Source organism: Etheostoma spectabile, unplaced genomic scaffold, assembly GCF_008692095.1.
Source record: "Etheostoma spectabile isolate EspeVRDwgs_2016 unplaced genomic scaffold, UIUC_Espe_1.0 scaffold00001057, whole genome shotgun sequence".
Taxonomy (NCBI): Eukaryota; Metazoa; Chordata; class Actinopteri; order Perciformes; family Percidae; genus Etheostoma; species Etheostoma spectabile.
In genome coordinates, this window is record NW_022602683.1 from 1 (window position 1) to 11,358 (window position 11,358).

The 11,358-nt window shown below is 39.8% G+C and overlaps 1 protein-coding gene and 1 pseudogene across 2 annotated transcripts; both read left to right on the top strand.

The window, feature by feature from the left end:
* The first annotated feature begins 31 nt into the window (after positions 1-31).
* On the top strand, positions 32-1,698 carry LOC116674817 (RNA-binding protein 12B-like; annotated as a pseudogene).
* A 1,965-nt stretch (positions 1,699-3,663) lies between these two features.
* On the top strand, positions 3,664-7,166 carry LOC116674816 (uncharacterized protein C8orf88). 2 transcript variants are annotated; one of them, XM_032507054.1, is made up of 7 exons: positions 3,664-3,917; positions 4,889-4,974; positions 5,080-5,138; positions 5,870-5,927; positions 6,114-6,220; positions 6,320-6,378; positions 6,639-7,166. In XM_032507054.1, exons 2-7 carry the CDS (start codon positions 4,893-4,895, stop codon positions 6,664-6,666), a joined length of 393 nt encoding a protein of 130 aa, XP_032362945.1. In that variant the 5' UTR covers positions 3,664-3,917; positions 4,889-4,892; the 3' UTR covers positions 6,667-7,166. The 2 variants fall into 2 exon arrangements, with proteins under 2 accessions (XP_032362945.1, XP_032362944.1); XM_032507053.1 differs by having other exon boundaries at positions 3,674-3,917; positions 4,893-4,974.
* The last annotated feature ends 4,192 nt before the right edge of the window (positions 7,167-11,358 follow it).

Genomic DNA, 11,358 nt, shown 5'->3' on the forward strand with positions numbered 1-11,358 from the left:
GATCAGCTAGCAGATCAGCTTATTCCCTCCCCATCACCAGAGGGCTTCAAACACTGATGACTTTGTGCATGTGTTTTCTAAATGGAATGCCGTTCTCTGTGACTGAAGAGGAAGTCTGTGACTTTTTTCTTTGGTTTACTTATTGATGACATTGTCTTGTTGAAAAATGCACAGGGTGCCAAAAATGGGAAAGGTATTGTCAAATTTGCACAAGAGAGGATGCACAAGAAGCCTTGAAGAGGGATAGGAAAATATATTGTTCAAGGTATGTGGAGGTTTCTACAACTACAGTAACTTTTGGCGTCGGGCTACTGGTGAAGAGTCAATGGCTGTCAACAACTTTGAAAGGGAGATCCCCTGTTCGCCATCAGAGGAACCCACATCGTGACAGGTCACAATCACCTTTGAGGTCAGTTTCTTCCGACGACGAGTACTGCGTTTTGATGGAAAATCTGTCCTTTGCAGTGGAAAAGAAGACATAAAAAGCTTTTTCGTAATGCAAAGCTTGAGGATGACCAGATCCTGCACTTAATTGCAGTGATGGGAGAAGAACAAGATCTACATTTGTGCTGTTTAAGAGTCTGCGTGACTATTGTGATGCTTGACTCCTGAAAAAAGGCAGTTTTTCAACCGATGGATTTCTACACGGCCAATCTCAAGAGAGAAAATGATCACCCTTCTGGAATCTCAGAGCATGGATGTCGGACCTTCTGGAAACTCAGAATGTGTCAGGAGAGGCCTGCATCTTGCCCCAGTGATCCTTATGACTCAGAAAAAATGTGTATTTGTGCGGAACCTTCCATTTGATGTGCGGAAAGTTGAGATCATGGACTTCTTCCTTGGGTTTGATATCACAGAGGACAAGGTGTTTGTGCTGCGTGACCATAACGGTGCTGGAGTTGGAAAGGCGTTGGTTCTCTTCCGGTCTGAGGCAGAGGCTATGAGTGCACTGTCTCTCAATGGACAAAGGTTTCTTGGGTCAGAGGTCACACTGAAATGCATTCACGTTCTCACATGCGGCAGTTGGGTGTTGAGCCACCAGTGGTTCAAGAGCCAATTGTGCAAGAGCCAATGCCAAGAGGAGAGCGGTACTCGGGCAGGAGAAGTGAGGCATCCTATCGCCTTGGTGACACGGAGTACCCTGATTTTAGGATTTCTCATGATGGTAATATACCAATGACCAATGCGCAGGCTCACATCCATGGAGGCGGAGATTATGAGCCCCATGCAGGAGGTCCTCATACTCCACAAGACAGAGGTAATGGCTTTCGGGGTGGCTTTGGTCCTTCAGTGCAACATTTTGACGGTCCCACTTGTGTAAAGCTGCTGAACTTGCCATTCCAATCAAAAGTGAAGAAATCTATGACTTTTGCTATGGATTCGCATTATTCCTGGATCTGTCTCCCTGCAGTATGACCAGAGAGGAAAATCTAAAGGCTCTGCAACTGCAGTATTCGAGTCCCGTCAGGAGGCGTTAACAGCAGTTGAGGAACTGAGTGGAAGACCAATAGGTCCAGAAAAAATACAGCTATTTCTTGAGTAAAAGTGACAATGCCTTTCATGGCAACTAACCAGCCCTAGCTGTGTAGGTTGGATATATACAATGTTGATTGAAACAAAGTTGATTTAAGGGACAAAATTTCCTTTTCTTTGTTTTTGTGATTACACAATACAATTGTGAATACAGGGAATGTAGTTGAGCTTTTTTTTTTTTTTTTTTATTGCATTTTCTTTTGTTAGGCAATATAGTTTGACTAAATTTGGGGTTTGTATGCATTTTTCATCTTAAGATGAAATACTAGATTTTTGGTTGACTTAATTTACAATATAGTGGAATAATGTATCATTGTACTACATGTTATGAAATGTTTTTTTATATAAAAATCTATACCTTTTTGCAATTTTTCTTTACACACCTGTCACTTGCAGTGTAAACACCTTTTGCTTGCCACATTAATCTTACTTGTATAAAGTGCAGGTTAATCACTAATTAAAAGGAATCCGTGATAACTTGTGATATTAGTTTAAATGGGATACCCGTAAATGGTTCTGTGTTTATGATAGTGTTAAGTGGGATATATAGTATTTGCCTGTTGTAAAACTAAATAGGACTACTGAGAATCTGTAATTTGTATTCATAAATTTAAAAAAATTGTAAACTTTCTAAATTTTATTTCTCTTATACAGTACTGGCGTGGATGTCTTAATAGTTATCTCATACGTTGCAGTGTGTTAAGTTAAGGGTACAATATGTAACTTTTATGCATTAAAATGTCTAAAAACAACTTGACCAGGTTATATATTTTGAGTTATCCACTTCCACTATCCTAAATGTATCCAACAATGTTCAAAGCCAGAGAAATTTGTTAGTTCATTTTAATGACACGGGATGGTTTATTTAGTTGCCTGTTAGACCCTTTTGGCCTCCCTAGTTACTCTAACTGCTGTCTACACACGGGAACCCAGGTGATATGTTCTAACCCATGATTCATTAGCCAGTTGTACTGATACACAACAAATCGAATGCTAATTTAGCAAGCAAACAGACACTGCTTTTTCTGCCTCGCTCCCCGCCCTTAAGGGACTTCAGTCAGGATGAGAACAGACAGCCCACACGACACATCCACAGTTGAACAGCAGCCAGCCAATATCATTAACTTAAAACAACCCGAACCCAGACAGCACAACGCTGAGCGACTATGATGTTAATGGCAGTAACAGAAGATCTTAGGACCGTTAGAGTCAATGCGAGCGAGCAACGCGCTCCCTTTCATACTCTACACAGCGGACACAATTATCACGGGCAATGCATAAAATGCAATCCACTGCTTACGCAATGGGGTAGCAGAGACGGTTGATATTCAGATCACAATGGCCACTGAATAGTGCATCCTAGTGCCAATTTTTACGGTGGTAAAGTTGGTTTCATGCGGCTGTAGCCTACCTTTTGACCTATTCATGATCTTATTTTTGAAAAAAAATAAGCTGTGTAATGTGATGGGGAGTTAGCTAAGTTCACAAAGTGTTTTGACATGAATAGGTTAAAAAAGGTCAAGCTGAATAATAGATTCAAAGCATTTTCTTTTTTTACATATCAAAAATTTATAAAATCGAAGGATGGGTAAAAAAAGAAGCTTTGTGCAATGTGTAGGGGAGTTAGCAGAATTCAAAAGTGTTGTGTTTTTGATGAATAGGCCAAAAGGTGAAGCCGCAGAATAGATTTTTCTTATGTTGAATATAAAACTTCCAGTATAAAAACAACTTAACCAAGGTCAATTTTTTTTTCCTGAACATGCAGCTTAGCCAACACCGAAATGATGACAGCGGGATATCTCATTTTCATATGAAGGCTACAGAAGTTTGTGAAAATAACAAATGTAATTAACAAATAAAGCCAGTAACAGCATGTGGCCTATAATATCTGGAGAAAATAAAAAAAATGCTCATAAAACCGCATGATGTAATTCCCTTAACTGTATGGATGTCGTGCATCAAAATAGCACTTTGTTCCTGTGTCTCTATTGATCTGGTGCGTCCCACTTAGATTGCCTCCACTTGACTCCCTTCCTCGCGAGGAGGCCCGGGAGAGACAATAAGCAAAATGGGATGAGACGTAACATGAATTCGTCATCTGTTTGGACGGAATTAGATACTCCTTCAACTGCACGGCTTCCGGGATGGCTGCAGTTGTGTATCCTCGGGGCAAAAATAAGAGCTTGGACCGAGGAGGGTCTGTCGTTCTCATCCATGAGAGGGACAGAACGACTTCCGGTTCAGCCGAGGACCGAGGAGTCGAGGAGCTATCTGATAAGGGTGATGGGATTCAGCCCATGTGATGACACCTCCAACGCCAATAAACACACAGAAGAAGAAGTTGAGCAGGCAGAAAACCACGCCGAGGGAACTTTTTAAAACAGGTGAATATGTTAACATTAAACGTCTCTTCTCTTTAAAGTCCACCGACTACGTCGATAACTCGTTTATCTCCGGTATAAGTTATTAGGCCAATGTTGCAAGCTAGCTATTGTGGTTTCGTAGAGTTCAAAGTTAGGCATCATTGTGAAGTTGCAATTGCCATCGTTTAACGTTTTATTTTTTGCTAATGTTAAAATGCGTTGTATGTTGTTAATCTTAAAATGCGAGATCTTGTACTATCGTTAGACACAGTCCCGACCGTTAAACGGATTCGTAAACGTAAAACAGAAGCGCTTGTGGTGCGCCGTTAAAACAGACCATGGTAACACAGATGTCTGCCATGAACACTGATGGGCTACAAGCATCTTCCCGCTAGGTTTACCTGGTTTCCAAAGTTGCTTCTTTCTTTCACAACTAAGGTTTCGACAGTTTTCGACAACTTGTTTTCACCGACATTTATTTATGTTAAGCTTGCTTACAGTTACCCTACTTAAAGTTAATGGGGCCAATTTAAGTCGTTTTTGTTGATTTGCTCACGTTAGCTGTTTTACTACACTCAACCTAAGACAAGCCCTGGTCAGTGTTAAATGATCGTTTCCTAGTATTTGTTATTTCTAAATAACTTAAGGTTAACATACTGTCAAATTATGCAGGATATTTATGATATAGCAAACTAATAATAGAAATCCATTACATACCTGTCTGCTATGAATTGAGAAAGATCAGTTGAAGCCTGGCATCTGAATAGTAACGTCATGTGTACATGATACTTAAAAGTAAAAGAGTCTACCACTATTCCTGACATGCAGCCAGGGGCTGTGACCCACCTCAGGACCCCCATGATCGGCAAACACCACTTTACAAAGCACTGATTTATAATATATTGAATCCAACGCTGCTCATGATATGTGTGATGAACAAGCCTTGTAGAGTGTTGTGGATTTAAAACATGTTTGAACCTCACTGACACAAGCTAGATGGAGGTATCAAGACGAAGGATCCTCCAAAAACATCTGGAGCCAGCAAGACCCCTGCGCCGCTGCATTCATGTTGACAGTGGTAAGCAGTCTGCACCAATTGGTCAAACTTCTAGGAATATCCAAGGTTTTGTATTGTGTTCATATATAATGGTATGCTCTTATAATATTGTATCACCTAATTTAGAGCCCATAATAAATACTGCTACATGTGGACAGGCGCTGATGGAGGAAGAGGATCAAGAGGTAAGAAATCCCAGAGAAGACAATATTTAAGGGTTGGAACTTACAATTACATTCATTATTAATTATGCTGTTGATTGTTTTTAAATCATTTGTAAAAAACTAAATAAAAACAAAAGCCGCAAATCCCATTTGAGACCTTTAAACCAGACAATGTTTGGCATGCTTGATAGATGACACAAACGACACACATGCTGCATATGGATTATCTAAATTGTTGTTGGTTCATTTTCTTTAGATTGACTAATCATTTCAATTCTTCAGTATTTTAGTGTGATTCACACTTTGCCTTTTTCTTTAATTAAAATAACTTTAAGTACACTATGTGCCTGTTAAACTGTTTATTTGGGCAACATTAAAGCTTTAGTGTGTTACTTTTTGTTATTAATGAACGTCTGTTACATACAAGCCATTGCCAAATGAGTTGCTACAAAACTAATAAACAATCAACTCCACACAACTCTCTGTATTTCTCAGTATGGCTATGTTCTGAAGGTTATGTTGTATGGAGACTTTCACGCCCAGAAACTCAAGTGAAGATAATGACCTCTTCTGAAGAGTCTATTGTTTTTTTAATCCTCCGTGTCCTCCATGTGTTCATGTTTATATCATGTGGACGGGCCAACAGTGTCGTCGTCGTTACTTAGAATTCTACATGGGGGAGACAGAAACTATGCACAACAGCTTTGTTTTCTAAAACAATTCTAATTTTCTTCTAATGTTATGCTTGATAGGCAAATATTGGCATAGAGCAGTTCTACAGGATTGTCAACCTCCACAAACAGAAAGAAGGTAAGACACAAAGTGCTTTTGGATGCTTTTCTGTTCTGAGGTTGTTTTTCCCAAATTGTGTATCTACCCTGCATTGACAGAATATCAACTTCCTTTTGCCTTTATTTTGATTTGCCTGATTTGAACTCTTGTCATGTTGATTTTAATATATATGCATACTGTACATATTAAAATATTGTTTCATAGGCAGAATATCTTACACAAGAGAATTTTTGATTGGTCTGGCGAGTTCTCCTGAGGCCAGAAAGAAACCGAAATTCTTGCCTGAGCACCCCATAGTCCTAATGGAGGCAGTAAGTTGGGTTTTGGTATTCAATTTTACTGGGGTGTCCTCTCTAAATAATAACTACGTGCTGTTTGGATTAAATAATGATTTCATACTATCTTAACAGAGAGATCTTGGGCACCTAAGGCTTCATGAAATGAGATGGAATGGGGGAAAAGAAGACACGTGAGTTTCATTTAATCACATTAACTCTGACAATATCAAACATGTTCTCTACAAGAACATGTTTGATATTGACAACATGTACTCTAACAAATGAGACAATCTAGATTATGATTTATTACTGTTTTTTTTTAAACTATCATTGGTCTTTGTATGATTGTACTGTACTTTATGATTTACTATTGCTATTGGGTTCAATGTAGTATCTTCATTAAAATTAAAGTGTATATATTACCATATCAATATATATTTTCTGTTTTTAGGGACGCAGAAAGGCATCACTCACCTTAAGACATTTGCACAGGTGTTCACTTCTCAAAGAGTGTTTCCGTTGTTTTTTGCTGAGAAATTAGTGAATTTAATTTAATTTATGACATTTAAATTTGCATGTTCATTATTTTTGTTTGAGACTGTTAACAGTTTGCAGTGAAGTTGCACAAAGTAATAATACTAAACACCACTTTATGTGCTTACGTGAGTATTGCATGTTTACATTTTCTACTGTAAAATTTTGGCTGGAGTGAAGTATTTAAATTTGTAAAAAAGACTTAAAACATTAACAGCTGTTTGTCAGCTGTGTTGGTAATGTTTTGTTTACTGGGGGGGGGGCATTTAATGCAGACTCATCATCACTTATATTAGTGATGAAACAAACCCTACCTGAAGTGACAGTGGTCAAAATGATGAATGTTTGTCATCAGCTGTATTAGCTGGGATTACATAGGAATTTTAATTTAATGTGTCTTACTAAATATGTTGACTTCTCTTATAAAGGAAAGTTTGACTAAACAGTTTTGTGTATTGGTATATTTTCTTTCTTGCATGAAATCTAAACTTTTTGTATTAATGCATTATATGACTAAGTGTAATATGAAAGATATTGCTTTACAAACAACACAGGGAAAAAACTGTGTCCTCAGTTGTAGGGTGTCTTTTTTTTTTTTTTAAAGCATATTTCACTATTATATTTCATTTTCAGCTTCAGATGGCAGCTGTTCTCACCATAAAGCTCTAATAAACACTCTACCTGCCCAGCACTAAACAGCTGACAAAGTTTTTGAACAGCTGTCAAAGATCTCCCCTTAGAGGTTTTGAAGACCATAACAGCATAAATGACAGTGACTATTGGGCCTAAATCCAATAGGATCTATAAATAGACAGCTGTTTGCCAACACATTCAAGATCTATTGATTCCTGCTTCTTACAGTGCAGACGCTTTGCTGCTTGCTCCTGCTTCTGCTTGCATATTTTTGCTGATAATCGTGCTTTTCCTCTGAGAAACTATGAGCAGCGGCTCTTGGACACTTCAAAAACACTGGACTATACATTTTTTGTAGACATAGTAGGCTATTGCCATATTTTAAAATTTTTCTGCGTGAGCGTGGCCTACCAATAGCTCAAGCCTGTCCTACAGTGATTGTAGCTAAAGCTAATTAGCAGCAAGATGCCTCCTTTCTCCGTAGAAGACTACTACAAACTCCTTCAGAAGATTGCACTTCTGGAACCAAGGTTCACCTTCTAGAAGTGAACGTGGAAGTTAACGGATCTTGTGGAAATGACACCACTTTACCATGGACCCATAACAATGGACAGAAGTATGCTAACACACGGCTAATTAGCACCAACAAGACTACAAAGAAACAGGAGGGTGGAACTGGTAATAAATCAACAAGTGGCGGTCCTCCCTGGAACTTGTCTGGTGCGAAGCCTAAGAGTAAATCATTTTCCTGGGAAATGGAGGACGACTAACGGGCCGGGCACAGCGCCCTGACATTTGTGATATGACCGGCTGGCCTGCATTATCATCTGGGCAGAGCGCCTCTTCAACCCCTGTACCTAGTAGGACACAGCCGTGGACAGCTGCAAAAGGGAAAATAAGCAACAAAATGCCCCCCCAACAACCTGGTGTGCAACTGGATAACAGATTTGCTCCTCTGCTGCAAGACGCTGGACAGTCATCTGATGACCGGGACTGCGTCTCATCACCACACAGCAGGGTAAGGACTGAGAGCAATTCAAAAAGTAAAAAGCTAACAACTGGGCCTCAAACCCTGATTGTGGGTGACTCTGCTGTAAAAGATTTAAAAAACAGTAAAAACACCAAAATACTATGTTTTCCCAAAGACATGGTGTCTGACTTGACCCAAAAAATCCCAGATATCGTGGCAGCACACCCAACTGTGAAGAACATTTTTCTGCATATAGGGTCAAATGATGTTGTAAAGCAACAGTCTGAATTGCTGAAACTGGACTTTAGGGAACTGCTTGACACAGTCACCCCCCTAAGCGCAAATGTGTTTATCAGTGGTCCTATACCGTCAGTCAGAAGAGGAGATGAGAGATTCAGCCGACTGTTGGGACTAAACAAATGGCTTTCAACTGAATGTACCGTCCACTCTCTGAAGTTCATTGACAATTTAAACATTTTCTGGGAGCGCAGACATCTTTTTAAAGCAGATAGACTTTCCCTTAACAAGCCAGGAGTAAAGCTGTTCACCTCTAATCTGCTTTACTTTCTGCGCTACACATCTGCTCCCTCTGCCAAGGTCACAAAACAAAAGGAAGACACAACAAAGTGCGGCAGTGATCCAGCACAGCCCCCGCCTGTGCAAAGATTTGACCATGGGAGACCAGAGAGCAGAGACACGAAACCTCCACTCCCCTCTTCACCCGTCCAGCACCCCTCAAACCTTCCCAACCCCGAACCTTCTGAGGATTCATCGCTGTCTCTACTGATGTCTCCACACACCCTTTCCCTTATTTCCCCCATCAATTATGCACCCCTTCCTACCCCCATGGCTCAACCCCGGGCAAAAGTAAAACGCCAAGCACCACTACCAGGATGTCAGAAAACTCCTTCCCCCCAGACTGATAAGGACGCTTGTGTGCAAAATCTGGCAAGCACTATCTGATATGTGCCGGCCTTGGCTGCAGGACTAGTGATACTAATGACTCTTTTCAAGACAAGCCCGGGCCCTGTGGATTCAATTCTTCCTCAATTTCTGTTGTGATAGGTAATAGGAAAAGAATGGTGAATAAGCACTTAACTGCAAACTTAGCAAATTTAGCATCCATTCCTCGTCAGCTACAGCCTGTCCCAAAAAATGAAAACACACTAACACTAGCCTTACTAAACGTCAGGTCTTTGGCAGGAAAATCATTTTTAATCAATGATTTTATTACTAAGCACAATCTAGATTTTATGTTTTTAACTGAAACCTGGTTAGACCATAATAACAGCGCTGCTGTTCTCATCGAGTCAGCTCCCCCTAACTTCAGTTTTATGAGTGAGAATAGAGTGAATAAGAAAGGAGGTGGAGTCGCCATTTTGTTTAATGACTCATTCCACTGTACGCAAATATGTTATGGAAATTTTGTTTCTTTTGAATATGTTGCTCTTCAATTAAGATCTTCCCCTCAAGCGATGTTTCTAAATATCTACAGGCCACCTAAATATTGTGCAACCTTCATTGATGACTTCACTGAACTGCTGTCTATTATCTGCATTAACTTTGATTGTGTAATCATTGCGGGTGATTTTAACATTCATGTTGACAGCCCCCAGGACAGGGGGACAAAAGAGCTGTGTTGTGTTTTTGAGAACTATGGACTGACTCAGCATGTGACGGAGCCCACCCACAATAAGGGGCACACTCTGGACTTGATTGTCTCCAAAGGTCTGAACATTTCCAAGGTTGTGGTGACTGACGTTGCTCTCTCAGATCATTCCTGTGTTTTCTTTAACGGCACTATCTCTGTGCCCAAAAGTGTCCAAACAAAGATAATCAGAAAACGGTATATCACTGAAAACACCAGTGACACATTTATTCAGCTTTTCTCCTCCACACCAGCCCTCTCTGGGCTATCAGTCAGTGAGCTTGTAGATAATTTCAACTGTAAAATCACAAATGTTATTGATGCCATTGCTCCCACTAAGGTCAAAGTTGTATCTGGTAAGAAAAGATCTCCATGGAGAAATGTCCTACTGGTGAGAACAGAAAAAAGAGAGTGTAGGAAAGCTGAACGAAGGTGGCGAAAAACAAATCTCCTGGTCCATTATAACTCCTATAAAGAGAGACTTCGCATTTATAATTTGGAACTGAGGAATGCAAGAAGGTCCTTTTTCTCTGATATTATCTCTAGAAACAATAATAATTCCCGTGCTTTGTTTGCTACTGTTGATAGGTTAACAAACCCTCCAGTACCAGTAGCATCTGAACTTTTATCTACCAAGGCCTGCAATGACTTTGCCTCCTTCTTCAAAGACAAAATTCAAAAGATTAGACAAACAGTCAGTGCCTCCATATCAAGTCCAGGATATGTGTTGTCACAGTGTTCAAGCAAAAATAGTTCCAATATGACAGAATTTCACACGATCAACCATACAAACCTGGAGGACATTATTCAACATCTGAAAACCTCGACCTGTTGCCTTGATGTTCTACCAACGGGACTTTTCAAAAATGTTTCCAATTGTTTGACTTCTGATCTTCTACAGATTGTGAACACATCTCTTCTTTCAGGTATCTTTCCACAGGCCCTGAAAACTGCAGTAATCAAGCCACTCTTAAAAAAGAACAACCTAGACAAGTCACTAATGAGCAACTATAGGCCAATATCAAACCTTCCGTTTTTAAGTAAAATCATTGAAAAAGTAGTCTTTCAACAACTCAACCATTTCTTGTCACTAAGCAACAGTTTTGATACCTTTCAGTCGGGTTTCCGACCACACCACAGCACTGAAACGGCTCTTGTCAAAGTCTTTAATGACATCCACCTTAACACAGATAATGGCAAAATTTCAATCTTAGTATTACTTGATCTCAGTGCTGCATTTGACACGGTCGACCACGATATACTACTAGACCGATTGGAAAACTGCGTTGGCCTTTCTGGCTCAGTACTAAACTGGTTTGAATCCTACCTAAAGAATAGGGATTACTTTGTGTCTATAGGTAATTATGCATCTGAGCGTACAAATAT

Excerpts from the sequence above, each read along its gene's own strand:
- LOC116674816 (XM_032507054.1), top strand. The coding sequence starts at position 4,893 with ATGGAGGTATCAAGACGAAGGATCCTCCAAAAACATCTGGAGCCAGCA. Across the intron at positions 4,975-5,079 it reads CTGCATTCATGTTGACAGTG|AGCCCATAATAAATACTGCT; the intron begins GTAAGCAGTCTG and ends CACCTAATTTAG. Across the intron at positions 6,221-6,319 it reads CCATAGTCCTAATGGAGGCA|AGAGATCTTGGGCACCTAAG; the intron begins GTAAGTTGGGTT and ends CTATCTTAACAG.